General features: G+C 53.5%; 1 protein-coding gene across 2 annotated transcripts; it reads left to right on the top strand.

Annotated features, from left to right (window-relative positions):
* On the top strand, positions 3,844-9,639 carry ZFP36L1 (ZFP36 ring finger protein like 1). 2 transcript variants are annotated; one of them, XM_021099397.1, is made up of 3 exons: positions 3,844-4,337; positions 6,842-7,807; positions 8,546-9,549. In XM_021099397.1, the coding sequence occupies exons 1-2, from the start codon at positions 4,281-4,283 to the stop codon at positions 7,799-7,801; spliced, it is 1,017 nt and encodes a 338-aa protein (XP_020955056.1). In that variant the 5' UTR covers positions 3,844-4,280; the 3' UTR covers positions 7,802-7,807; positions 8,546-9,549. The 2 variants fall into 2 exon arrangements, with proteins under 2 accessions (XP_020955056.1, XP_013844578.1); XM_013989124.2 differs by having other exon boundaries at positions 6,842-9,639.

The raw sequence follows: 13,304 nt of genomic DNA, 5'->3' as shown, positions 1-13,304 counted from the left end.
GTTCCCAGCGCCTCATCCTGACTCACCTTGCTCTCCCCCCAGGCTCTGGGCCAGTGCCCTCTCCCTCTTTCCAGGCCTCAGGGCCTGACTTCTCCAGGGCTGGGGCTGAGGGTCAGAGAGTGATTCAGATCAAAGCTGTCTGTTGACCTCTATATTGAAGAATCCTTTTGCAAAAGGAATACTCCCAGAATGTATTTTATACGATAATAACCAAACCCCACAAATGGTTTAGTTTACATGCAGTGGCTGGGCATATACAAGGGTTCCGCTAGGCATGAAACTTTACAGTATTATTTTCCCTATTTTAGAGGCTTTGGTCAGTGTCTTGAAAAGTTACACAGCTAGAAAATGGGAGAACCAAGATTTGGATTCCAGACGGTCCAGCTTCAAAATCCTGAACCACTGATTCTGGAACCTTAGTGTCTGAGTCATCGGCAGGAAATTTACTAATAATGCAGATTCCTGGCCCCACCCCAGAGCATCTGATTCACTGGGCCTGGATCCAAGCCCAGGAATCTGCATTCCATAAGCACTACAGGTGAATCTGAACCAGGTAACTCTCCAGTAACACTTGACCCTTCTCCCCCCTCTAATCCAGGAACCTTGCCGCTGTCCCAGGGTCTCAGACAGCAGACGGTGGGGGGAAAGGCGAGGCCCAACCCCATGAATTTGGGGGTTTTTTTGCAAATGACCTGAAGCCGGGGAGGAAGTGCAACATCCGTCGCACAGCCCTGCTGCAGGGCCAGTAGGGGTCTCTGGAAGGGAGTGCCTTGGAGGGCGTGGGTGACAAGACCTGGCCATAAAGGGGTCAGCGACCCGGCGCCCCACACGCTCACCTGCCGCGAGGTGCGCCCAGACTGGTCGATGAATATATCCGTCGCGCTTCTTTAATTCCGAGGACTTTCACTTTCCCTCTTTCACAAAACCTAACACCCTCAAGTCAAAAATACCTGGCCAGCCCCTCCTCGCCAGGGGACCGGCTCAGTGCGAACGGGGAAGGCCCGGAAGTCGGGCCTGGGACGGCAGACCTGCCGCAGCGCCTCCCGGTCGGAAGCGGCAGCGCAGGTGAAGGGGCGGCCTCTCCCCGCCCAGCGCGAGCCAGGAACCCGAGGGCTGAGCGCAGAGCGCAGGAGGCGGGGGAGGGCCGCGCACGCCTCCCGTCGGGCTTCCGGCCGGGGTCGCGGCTCACTGCCGCTCCCGCCTCCCCTCCCCCGGCACCTGCCGAGCACGTCGAGGCAGGGGCAGGCTGGCTCTCGCGCTCCTCCGCCCGGCAGGACACTGCCCCCTGGCCCGCCGCGGCGCGAATGCCGGGTCAGGGAAGGGTTAAGGAGGCCGGCTCCCTCACCCTTGGAAAGTCCCCGAAATGACGTTGCAACCCGACAATTAAAAAAAGAGTTTAATTATAGAGACAGGCTCTGGGAGCTGGAACAAACCCGGTCGGTCGGCGAGGCCGGTAAACAACTCCAGAGCGAGCGGGCCAGGCTGGACACCGCCCGCGGAGCCCGCGCCCTCGGGAGCGGGGGAGGGGAGCACCCTCCGGGAGTTGGAGAAGCGGAGGAAATTCGAGGAATCGGTGTTGTCTTTGGGGAAAAAACAAAACAAAACTTCTCAACCAGCACGGGGCGCCCACGCCGCTCGATGGTGCTTCTGGCTGGTCCCGCAGCTGCGGGGCGCGCGGGGAGCGGGGGAGGGGGGGAGACGAGTCGCTGAAAGAGGGGGAGAACGGGTGCGGGTCTGGACGCGACCTGGGCCCCGCCCGCTCCCGGTCCCCTTCCCCCTCTCTTTCCACCCTGGCTTCTCCGCCCTTCCCCGCCCCCCAGCAGAGCTTCGGGAACACTCCAGACTTAAAGACCAACGGACTTTTTTTTTTTTTTTTGCTGGGGGAGTGGGGGAATCAAAAACCGAAATAGCTTCACATCAGGACGCAGACTAACATTGTGGTTTTAACGCGCACCCTATTCTGTCCTGAAATCTGGAACTCATTACCTCATCGCTAAGAAACTGCACGAAACCGCTCCCCCCGCCCCAACTCCTCCGAGCCGGGAAGAGAGTGAGCAAACAGCCCTTTAAGAAAGAAACCTACATTTGAATGATTTAAATTAAGGTGGATGGAAGTTATTTCCCCTTCTGGCGCTTGCCAGATTTCAAGAAAAGCTGAAAAATGGGAGCAGCGGGAGGGAAGCAACAAGCGGCTGGACAGAAAAAGTTGGGGCAGCAGCCGGGTTAAAAATGGGGAGCCATCAATTTAAGTCAGAGGGGACAAATAAAAGGGCGGACTGAGGATCACGTAGGTTTGTGGCTGCAGCAAAAGTTTTGTGTTTCGCAAAGATGAAAAACGACAGGTTTCTAAAACAGTTGTGATTTGGAAGGTTTCCGGGTTTGCTCAGAGGCTGACGAATAAATAAGAAATGCAGTAAAAATGTGTGTGTGTGTGTGTGTGTGTGTGTTGGTGGTGGTGTGAGAGTGCGACTCAGGCGCTCTACTCCGCCCGCCCCGTCCTTTCCAAAGAAACGTGCTCATAATGGGGTGACCTAATTACATCGCAATGGAACCCGCTCTTAGCCACTCAGCGCACAGGGTTTCATAACAGACCCGGCCGCCTCGAGTGCTGGGAAGAAACGTGCGAGGGCCAAGGAGGCGTCCGGGCACGCGGGGAAATAGGAAAGAAATGCGGCCCCAAGATTTCCATCACGGTCTTCTCGCCAGCAACCCGTGGGCAGTGGGGCACACGTTGACAACTTTTTATTTGGGTGGGTGAAGGGGCATCTGAACTTAACAGTAAATAAATATATACTTCCCAGTTTTCAAAAGCATAATAATCAATTGGGGCATTTCGGTTTCGAGGATCCCATATCCCCCCTCCTCCCATCCCGCCAAAACAGCTCACTGTGACAAGCCATATGTTCCGTTCCCCTGGGGGCGGGGGAGAAGCAACAATAAGTTAAAAGTGTCGCCTTCCTCCATCTCTTTACCTTTATTTTACCAAAGCAACTTTTTTTTCCTTGTTCAGTGGTTTAGGTGTATGTGTGTGTGTGTGTGCGTGTGTGTGTGTGTGCGCGCGCATGTGTGTTGGTAGGGGTAGTTTCGGCGCGGCCCGTGGTTCAGAGTGCGCGGGGAAAGTTGTGCCTTGCTGGGTGGGTTTTTTTTTTCCCTCCGAGGAGGAGAAGAGGCGCTCATGAGGATTCGGGTTTTCTTTACAAAAACGTTTAAAGATCGATGTGTGAAATAAATACACTCCCAAGCCTGTTAAAACAATCCGCCAGGGCCGTGGTCTTTTCGCTAACAACCCGCCCCCCCCACCCCTCCAGTCCACTCTCGGAGGGTGTCCGCTGCAAAGCGATCGCGGGTGTAGACGCGTGCGGCGGGCTAAATCGCTCTGTGCTCGTCCCCGCCAGGCCAGGGCCTCCTGGGGGGAAAAAAGTCTCCTAATCCTCCTCTCTCAACCCCCATCCCCGCCCCTGAAAAAAAACAAAACCCTAAACTTGAACGCTTTGTGAGCTTCTTATTTTCAATCTCCTCTCCCCGTGGGGTTTGCGGAGGGGAGCCGAGTGCGAAAGAAAACTCGGGGAAAGAGTAAGTTATGCGGGTACTTGGAGAAGTTTCAAGGGAGATCTGCTCAAGATGGAAACCGCAGCCCGGGCGCTAAGGACGGGCTTCTGCTCCAGCTTGCAAAAAGAGAAAGTCGAGCCCGCCTTCCTGCCCGACAAAAAAACAACAACACAACAACAAGAACCCCGAAGAGGGTGGAATGAGTGATGTCACAGAGCCGCGCTCGCAGGCTGACAAAGGGGGGGGCTCCCCTCCTCCCCCCGCGCGGCGCACCGCCCCAGAGAGGGGCGCCTGCAGCGAGGGGTAGCCAAGCGAGCGGAGTCGAAACTTTTCCTCTTTAAGAAAAAAAGTTGTGCGCAGCTCGCAGTGGGTTTTTTTTTTTTTCTTCTTTGCCTTCTTTCCTCGTCTCCCCTCCCCCTTCTTCCTTTTGAAAGTTTCTTTCTTTTTTTTTTTCCCCCGAGTTTGACCGCATGGCTGATTCAACTTCAGTGTCAATCAACTTTTTTTCCTCCTCTTCCTCATTTAAATAAGTTTAAAGCTCCTCCCTCTTCTCCGGCCCACCAAATCTGAAACTTATATAAATTGGGCTTCGCGCGCCGCAGCCGGGGAGAGTCAGAAAGGCGAGGGGCGCCGGGAGCAGGCGTGTGGGACTCCAGACCGGAGAGCCTTCCCCGCACCGGGACCTTCACAACAAACCAGATCCTCGTCCCTGCCCCGTGCGAGCGCCCAGGATGACTACCACCCTTGTGTCTGCCACCATCTTCGACTTGAGCGAAGTTTTATGCAAGGTAAAGTGGGGCGGAGCATTTACTTTTCTAAGCCTTTTTCTTTTTTCTCTTGTCTGCCAAAAGAACCCCCCAAAGTTTAGGTCTGGGAAGACTGGGAAAAAGCGAGGAGAGGCGAGGTAGTTGTTTTTTCCGCCCCATTTCGCCCCCCAGTTTGAAGGAATTTGGCGCTTTCCTTCCCATCCTTTGAATTTCAGCAGCTCCTGGCGGGGATTACATGGGAATCTGGAGTCCAGAGTTTTGAGGGGCGAAGTTTACGTGGGGCTGCCCGGGGGACGCGGGGCATTGACCGGGGCAGTTTTTTTTTTTTTTCTTTTTTTCGGTGATTCATTCGTCCATAACGTGCTGCTTTTGAGCCCGGTTTCGGTAGTGGGCTCGGTTTCCCTGTGAGCGCTCAGGGTGTCGCCGCTGCCGGGCGACACCGCTGCCGGGAGGGGGTTCGAGTCTCTCCAGCCACATTGCCGGACTGCGGCTCGGGAAGTGGGGGTCCGGTGGAGAGGTAAATCTCAGGACAGTGTTTTGCTGGGATGTGTCCCCTTCTGTTCTGGAGAGGCTGGGGATCTGCGAGAAAAAGGCCAAGAGTTGTGATTCAAAGGATGTTGCAAAACGAGTTTGCAGTGGGACTTCAGCTCGCCACAGTTCGGCCAGGCTTCCTCCTGTGATAGCCGATCTCCTGCAGACTTTGGGCGAACGTGGGACTCGCTCACCTTTTTTTTCCCAAGGGACCGCGACTCGTAGATGTAGAGGGAATTGGGCGGGGGGGTACCGACAACGAAACTCCTGTTTGAGTTCAAGGGTCTCCGCGAGGAAGGATATAATAGGGGCCTCCTTAAGCCGTGTAGCTTGCCAGCCGGTGTGGAAAAAGGCAAGTTTTAAATCCCGAGTGTTCCAGGAGTGCGGCTTAAGTGTACACAACAAAAGCCCATGACTTAAATTTTTTTCGCCTCCTCCACAATTTGAAAGAGGGAAGCTGCTAGGCTACTTTTAATTGCTAAAGTGTTTTGCTTTCTTTTAAACACGTCGGGTCATGTTGCTCTCTTTTCCCAGCTTGCTTCTCCAGTCGGCGCAGCTGCCAGGGCCCCCGGGCTGCAGGGTTGGGGTGCAGGGACGCCCTGGAGCTGAAGAGCAACATCAAAAAAGTTTGAATTTCAGCTGCCTTCCCTCCCTGCACTTTCCCAAACTTAAGTTGCCTTGGCGGCCGCGGCACTTCTCCCTTCTCTTCCCGGCTCTCCTGCTCTTTGATCTATTTCTTTCTCTCGCCCCCTCCCCCCCCCCGCAGGACTTTTTAAATGAACCTCATTGTTGGGAACAGGCTCTCAACTTGGTTCCTGTAATCCGCTCCGTGGGGTGGTTGCTGTTACAGATTCCCGATCCCCCGCAGCTGATCCTAAGGGACCAACTTTAGAATTTGCACAATGACACCCACATGGACTGGGAGCCAACTCCCAAACCCCCTGCTAGCACCCTTTCCAAATCTTGGGAACAGTTTGGGCAGGTGAATAGGGTCCCATTGGAACAGAAACCTGCCTGTGGTGCCTCTGCGGGCCACCCCCCCAATCCATTATTGACTGGGAGGCGGGTGGGGGGATTTGGGGCTTTCCTTTTCCTTCCCACCTGCAGCTTTGCGTTAAAGATTAAACGCTGGTGCTCTTATCCAAGCCTGCTCTTGCAGCCAGGAGACTAACTGCAAAGGCATCTTCCCAGTGGAGGGGGTGGGGTGAGCAGTGAATGGTGGGAGAGATTATTGTAGAACTCACCCCTTCTGGGAGCATGGGGCAATGAGTTTTATAATCGGGAATCACATCCCTCTCCCTGCTGCCTACCCCCCCCCCCCACCAGTCAGGGGTTTCTCCTTCCGCCTCTCCCTCTCCCCCTCCCCTCAGCAAAGTAAAGCAAAGGCTGTCAGGAAACCTGTTGCCAAAGGAATGGAACACTTCTGAAGGAGGAAGTTGAAAGTCTTAGCCCAGGTCTTGGGGGAGGGGGGTTGGTTAGGAAGGGGGCGGTCACTTAAGCAGGGACTGATTAAAAGGAGACCTGGCTCATTGTGAGTCTCCAGAGGATAACCTGTTTTTTTTTGGGGGGGGGGCAATGAGAGCTTGTGAGCTGGGTGAGATAATTTTCAACTGAGCAATCTCCTTGGGATGGGAAGAAGTTGGATTTTATGGGTGAAAGTGGCAGTTGTGGGGACAGGATACAAGGGTGTAGTCCAAGGATCAGCATGGAGTAGGTGCATGTGTAAAACACTTTCTCACACAGGCCAGGATTTTTGTGGTTTTCTTGTGCGTGGGGCCAAAGTAAAGCCTCGTGGTGCCTGGTCAGTGGGAGAAAGGAAGAGGGGGCTTGCCAGCTCCGAGGTGGGCATGGTTCCTTTGAGATAGATGGAGCATTTCTGATTGGGGAGGGGGCTGCCCTTAGTAGGTATGCTTCTTGGGCCTGGTGGATGGTCTTTGTCACCCACCGTCTCTTCTAACCATTTCTCTTCTGTCTTCTCTCTCTCTTCCCTCCAGGGTAACAAGATGCTCAACTACAGTACTCCCAGTGCCGGGGGCTGCCTGCTGGACAGGAAGGCAGTGGGCACCCCTGCTGGTGGGGGCTTCCCCCGGAGGCACTCAGTCACCCTGCCCAGCTCCAAGTTCCACCAGAACCAGCTCCTCAGCAGCCTCAAGGGTGAGCCAGCTCCAGCTCTGAGCTCTCGGGACAGCCGCTTCCGAGACCGCTCATTCTCAGAAGGGGGCGAGCGGCTGCTGCCCACCCAGAAGCAGCCAGGGAGCGGCCAGGTCAACTCCAGCCGCTACAAGACCGAGCTGTGCCGCCCCTTCGAGGAGAACGGCGCCTGTAAGTACGGGGACAAGTGCCAGTTCGCGCATGGCATCCACGAGCTCCGAAGCCTGACCCGCCACCCCAAGTACAAGACGGAGCTGTGCCGCACCTTCCACACCATCGGCTTCTGCCCATATGGGCCCCGCTGCCACTTCATCCACAACGCCGAGGAGCGCCGCGCCCTGGCCGGGGCCCGGGACCTCTCTGCTGACCGTCCCCGCCTCCAGCATAGCTTTAGCTTTGCTGGGTTTCCCAGTGCCGCTGCCACCGCCGCTGCCACGGGGCTGCTGGACAGCCCCACATCCATCACCCCACCCCCCATCCTGAGCGCCGATGACCTCCTGGGCTCACCCACCCTGCCCGATGGCACCAATAACCCCTTCGCCTTCTCCAGCCAGGAGCTGGCGAGCCTCTTTGCCCCTAGCATGGGGCTGCCTGGGGGTGGCTCCCCAACCACCTTCCTCTTCCGGCCCATGTCTGAGTCCCCTCACATGTTTGACTCTCCCCCCAGCCCTCAGGATTCTCTCTCGGACCAGGAGGGCTACCTGAGCAGCTCCAGTAGCAGCCACAGTGGCTCAGACTCCCCCACTTTGGACAACTCAAGACGCCTGCCCATTTTCAGCAGACTTTCCATCTCAGATGACTAAATCAGGGTAGGGAGGGACCCCCGCCCCTGCCTACTCTACCCCCACCCCCACCCCGCATCCACATCCCCTCCCCTCACCTCCCTACCCATCCGATTCCTGACAAGCCCCTACATTAACAAGGTTAAGCTCAACCCCTTTCCCCCCAGAACCTAGAATGATGCCCCCTCCCTCTCCCTCCTTTAACTCCCCCGCCCCAACATAAGGACAAGTCAATTTGTCAGCTTCCTCTGGCTTGAAACGCCCTCCCCTCGATTTTATAGCCCACTTACCATGCATAACAGACAAGTCCCATATTTGTCAGTAGATGCCTTTTTTTTTTTTTTCCCTCCCCGGCTTAAGCCTTAAGTGCCAAATCACAAAAGAAAAAGCAGTAACAGTTTACAGAAGCAACTTAGTGCCTTGTAATCTAACTTTGTCACTGTGACTACATTACCTCTTCAGCGCCAGAGGGCACCCGTGAGCCTCCTGGAGCCTCTGCCCAGGGGGAGGGGGAGGTGGGGGAGGGGGGAGAAACCCAGACCCAGAACCAGCAGCTCCCTCCACTGGCAACAGGACGGCACCGGCACCTTCCCTGAGTTCGGTCTCCTACACCCTTGCTCCTCCCCTCTCCCCAGTAACCCCCCCCATCCCCTTTGGGAGAGGTGTCGCCAGACTTGGGTTTTTGGGGAAACCTATCTTGACATTCAAAACCTTTTTCTTCCCGACCTGAACCTCTGTTGACTAATCTTGCCTGGGTTCGTGCAGGTCTGCAGGAAGGAAGACTGCAAAAGCGGACGAAGATTGTGACATAAGTGGGACTTTGTGATTTAATTTTTTTCTTTTCTTTTTTTTTCAAGTGGGGAGGAAGGGGAAGCTAGATGGACTATGAGAGACTTGATTTTGGTGCTAAAGTTCCCCAGTTCATATGTGACATCTGAAAAAAAAACAACAAAAAACGAGAGAAAAGCTTAAAAAAAAACATGTAAGGGGTGAGCAGTTAATGGTATTCATTCCACATACAATATCTGTGTAAAACGATTTCCCGTAGAAGTAGCTTTAATGGTTTTTGCTCTAGAATACCGTAGGTCTATCCTTAGAGCACTCACGCCATGCTTTTTTCCCTGGGTTTTAAACTTCATATAACTTTCAGAAATTGGAGAGCAAAAATTTTGCTTGTCACTGCACATCATTATAAAAAAGCTTATTTAACTTATCAAAACGTATTTATTGCCAAACTATGCTTTTTTTGTTAATTTTGTTCATATTTATCGGGATGACAAATCCATAGAATATATTCTTTTATGTTAAATTATGATCTTCATATTAATCTTAAAATTTTGTGACGTGTCTTTTTCCTTTTTTTCCACAGTTTTAATATATTATTCTTCAACGACATTTTTTGTAACTTTACACTTTTTTTTGGTTATTTTATTTTAAAAAAATGAAAAATTAATTTAAAAAAATGCAAAAAACTGTTGGATTATTTATTTTAGAAATTTCCCCCCTTTGTGTTGGACTGCAAATTGAGTTTCTTTCTCTTTTGGCCTTTCACAACTAGGACTGAGAATGTATGTAAAAGTTCTGTGACAGTACAGAAGGAAAACAACTTTATGTATAGCTTCTAAAAGGGAAAAAAAAAAAAAAAAGAAACCCTTTGACTTCCACGTGCCCATCTCAAGACATTCCGATTGCAGATTTGAGGTTCTGGATTCCAGGTTTTGGAGTTTTCCAATGTTAATGCAAACAGAACTGGCACACACACACATTAAGATGAATGTAATTATTATTCCTCTTGCTGGTCACTACCGTCGCTTTCTATTTCTCTTTCTTTGTGTGAATTTATTTAAAAGAAAAAAAAACTTTTTGTAACGACTATTTGCAGTTTAAAAATCAATAAACCCTGTTTTTTTTCAAGAACCATGGCTGGTGAGGCTGGTTTTACTTAGCTTGCACTTTCCCTCTGCCTGTAGGTAGACGAGGCAGGTGCTGGGACAGGGACGGCCTTTTGTTGGTTTCTTCTCCGAAACCGGTGGCTGGTTCCTTTGGTTGAGGCTGGAACCTGCTGAGCTTAGAGGGAGTGGGGTGGAGATGTGTGGCAGAGCAGCCTGAATTTGTAGTATCTGCCCAATGGGTTGGTTGTTGAAAAGGGGCCCGCCTCACCTACCTGTGCAGCCTTGAAGGGGGGGGTTTGAGGGATGGGGGCTTCCACTCTTTTCTGCCCAGCCTGTGGTCTTAATTCCTTGGAATGATGTTTGGGGTGTTGAAATGGTGACCAGGGAGTTGGAGCACGTGGCCAGTGGAACTGGATCTGAGTGTTATTTTATTTGGGTGCTTCTGGGCTTGGTTTCCCCCGCAGGAAACTTGACTTGAAGTCCTAGCCTCTTAACACCTATCTATTTGGGTATGATGATGGAACCATTGCAGGCTCACAGAGGAGCTTCCAGGGTGGTGAGGGGCTCGGTCAAGGGCCCTGGGGCCAGGGATGTTTTCCCTTGGATCCCACATCTGCTTCTGTGTTTGGAGGGCTGTTAAAGGGAAGGGGTGGCCAGTAACAGGAGGTCCTTAGTTCCTGCCACCTTAGTCTTTGTTACACCCCTGGTGCCATGCAGGATAGGAGACTGTCTTGGGAAGGTGAGGTCCCTCCCCTTGGCTAGAGGAAGCCCGGCCAAGGCCAGATGATCACTTAGAAGAGATGTTTTCCCTGCCAGAGAGAGGTTGGATCCTCTGGAAACCCCAAGACTCTTGGGGTTCTTGGGATTTCCTTCTGGGGGCAGGATAGATACTGTCATCTGAGGGCTTGGGCGCCTTTGTTCCTTGCGCTCAGTAAGTTTTGAGGGGTAAGCTGAATTTCCACTTAAACTCCACCCAACTTCTCCCAAGGCAGGCAGGTCTGCAGACATCAGCTGGGCCAGGGTTGTCCTTGAAGCTGAGCAGACCTACCTTAGGCATCCCGTGGACTCTTCCTTCCCTGGCCAGCAGGTGCCTGCTAGCGGGCAGGCCATGGTGAAGTAGGGAAAGGATCTATGAGCTCTTTTGGGGCAGGGGCTGGTGGTGGAAGAAGGGGGATCTGGAGTGAACCTAGGCCTCCTGTCCCATAAAGAGGGAGTGTGTGTGTGTGTGTGTGTGTGTGTGTGTGTGTGTGTGGTGATGGTGGTGGTGGGAACAGGTTGTCTTCCTCTCTTGACTAAAAGCAAAAAGACAATATGACTGTGCACCTTGAACTTGTTTTCTGTAAACAAAGATGAGCATATGGCAGAAATTGAATTCTCCAGCCCATGGACACATTGGTTGGGTTCAGAGAAGGATGAGCATACCTCCGGGCCGGCCCAGACTTTCCTCCACTGGAGTCAGTCCCCTGAATGATAACAAAGCAGGCATGGATTCCTGGCGGCCCTGGAATGCTAAGGGCGAGGGGAGGCCTGCCTCAGCCTAGGGAAGCTTTCTGTCCCCAGGACCTGACTCTACCTCCCACTCAAGTGTCTCTATGGGATACTCATCCGGGCTGCAATTTGGGCCACCCAGGTGGTCATGCATGGTCACCACAAGAACCTGATTTTCTACCATGCAGATCTTCCAAGGTCCAAAGCTGTCTTGGGAAATGAAATAGCAGAATCCCTTCAGGCCATTCTTTTTCCAGGCTATTAGGAGATGCAGGGCCTCAGCAGCTGCCCTGGTCCTGGGCCCTAGACCGGCAGGGAGTCCTGGGAGGTGTGAGCCCAGAGCTGGCTGGGAACCTCCCTCTCTGAGCACCTCTAGAGCCGAGGCTGATAGGAGCCATGCAGCGGGAGCTGGAAGTAAGGCCTCCACAGAGGGCAGTGGGGTGGGAAAGGCCAGACCTGCCTTTGTCAGCCACTTCCCAGGGCATGAGGCCTAATTCCCCACTTCCTGCCCTGGACCTGGGGGCATCTCCATTTTGGGGGCCTTTGCAAGGTCTGCCCTGGCTGGGCAGGGCTTCCATGGCTGTTGGCCCTGCAACTCATGGTCTGGCCTTTGGTTAAATTTCTTCCTTTGAAGCAGCTCAAGGGCATGAGCCCTTAAGACCATTGAGCAGTGGCTGACCTTTGTAGGCCTGGAAGCCTCAGTTTTAGGAGGAAGGCTGGGAGCCTGCTGTACCTCGTTGACACTCTGGTGAAAGCAGGACCTTTGGGAGAAGGTGGAGGCAGACCTGAGATGGCTTTGCAGCCAACTGGGTCATGAAGCACTGGGTACGGGCCAGAGAGGATCATGGCAGGAGGAAGTTTCCATCGCACGGAGGTTGGAGGCCTTCGACTTGGGTTCAAATCCAGCTCAGCTTATGCCAGCTTGTGCCTTGAGCAAGTGACTCACCCTTGGATTTTCCATCTGTACCGCGAGGGGTAACTGAGGGTCAACTGAACCATAGCAATGGAACCATGGCTCTTCCTACGTGCCAGGTAGTCTGAGAACTCGGTGTGTGTTAAGTCATTCAATGCTCCTAGTGACCCCTCAGAGGCAGGTCTGTACTACTGCCATTTCACAGATGGAGAAATTGGGGGTGCCGAGATGCTTACGAATTAATCACACAGAGGTGTCAAGATTTGAACCCAGGCAGGCTAGCTCTGTGATTGCCTATCACTACCATGTCACAGGCTGGCACACTGAAGCGTTTGGCAGAGTCCCTCGCACATAGTAACAGCAAATCGACCGGGGTTAGTTCCTATCTCCCTTGGCCTTTGTGGCGATTTTGCAGGGGGCCTGAGAGGTGGCCAGAAGGGTAAGATGACTCTGCACACACCCCCTCCACTGAGTGTCATGATCTCATGTCCCATGAGGCCCTGGATTGGTGTGTTTGGAGGACGGTGCCCAGAAGGAGGGTCAGGCCAACCCTTTGAACTTTTGCCTTCTCTGCCTGCCATGAGGTGGCTTCTGTTAATGATTGACAGAGCAAAGGGTGGCCCACGGCCACCTCCAGGGTTGGCCCTGCACCCTTCTTCCCCTGGGGGCTCCCTCCCCGCATGTAGCCAACCATTTAATCACATCTGGCTGGGCTGACAGGAAGGCTACCTGCGTTCAGGCGGGTGGGACGGGGGAGACCAGCCAGGCTCCTCACCACCCTCTTGCTGCCTTGCAGCAGGCTGGCCTCTGGTTGGCCTCTGGTCCACTGGGCAGCGAGCACGGATTCAGAGAGTTGGGATGCAAGGTCAAATCGTGGCTTTTCTTGAGGTCAGGTCAGCCCTGGGGACCCTGTGGTGACCCAGGTCTTGGTGGGTCACGCTTGGCTTACAGAGAAACCTTCTGGCCTGAGAGCCTACGAGGCTTTTCACAGGCGCCCCAAAGCATTATATCTGTGCAACCCTGTGGGAAACTGGCCTCTGAGGAGCCAGTGTAGGTGCTGCCCACGTGCCAGGCCAGGTTCCTTTCTCCTGTCCACGAGAGCCAGCGGCTGATCAGGGATGAGGGTGCTTCCACCACGTTCAGGCTGTTTGCAGTTGTTTCAACATGTTGGCAAAGCCTGGGTCTCAAGGTACAGGGCTGTGCATGACGACTGTACCTGTACTATCAGGTG

Source organism: Sus scrofa, chromosome 7 (genome assembly GCF_000003025.6).
Source record: "Sus scrofa isolate TJ Tabasco breed Duroc chromosome 7, Sscrofa11.1, whole genome shotgun sequence".
Classification (NCBI taxonomy): Eukaryota; Metazoa; Chordata; class Mammalia; order Artiodactyla; family Suidae; genus Sus; species Sus scrofa.
The sequence above is the reverse complement of the archived record's forward strand: the minus strand, read 5'-3'. Positions and strand labels throughout refer to the sequence as shown.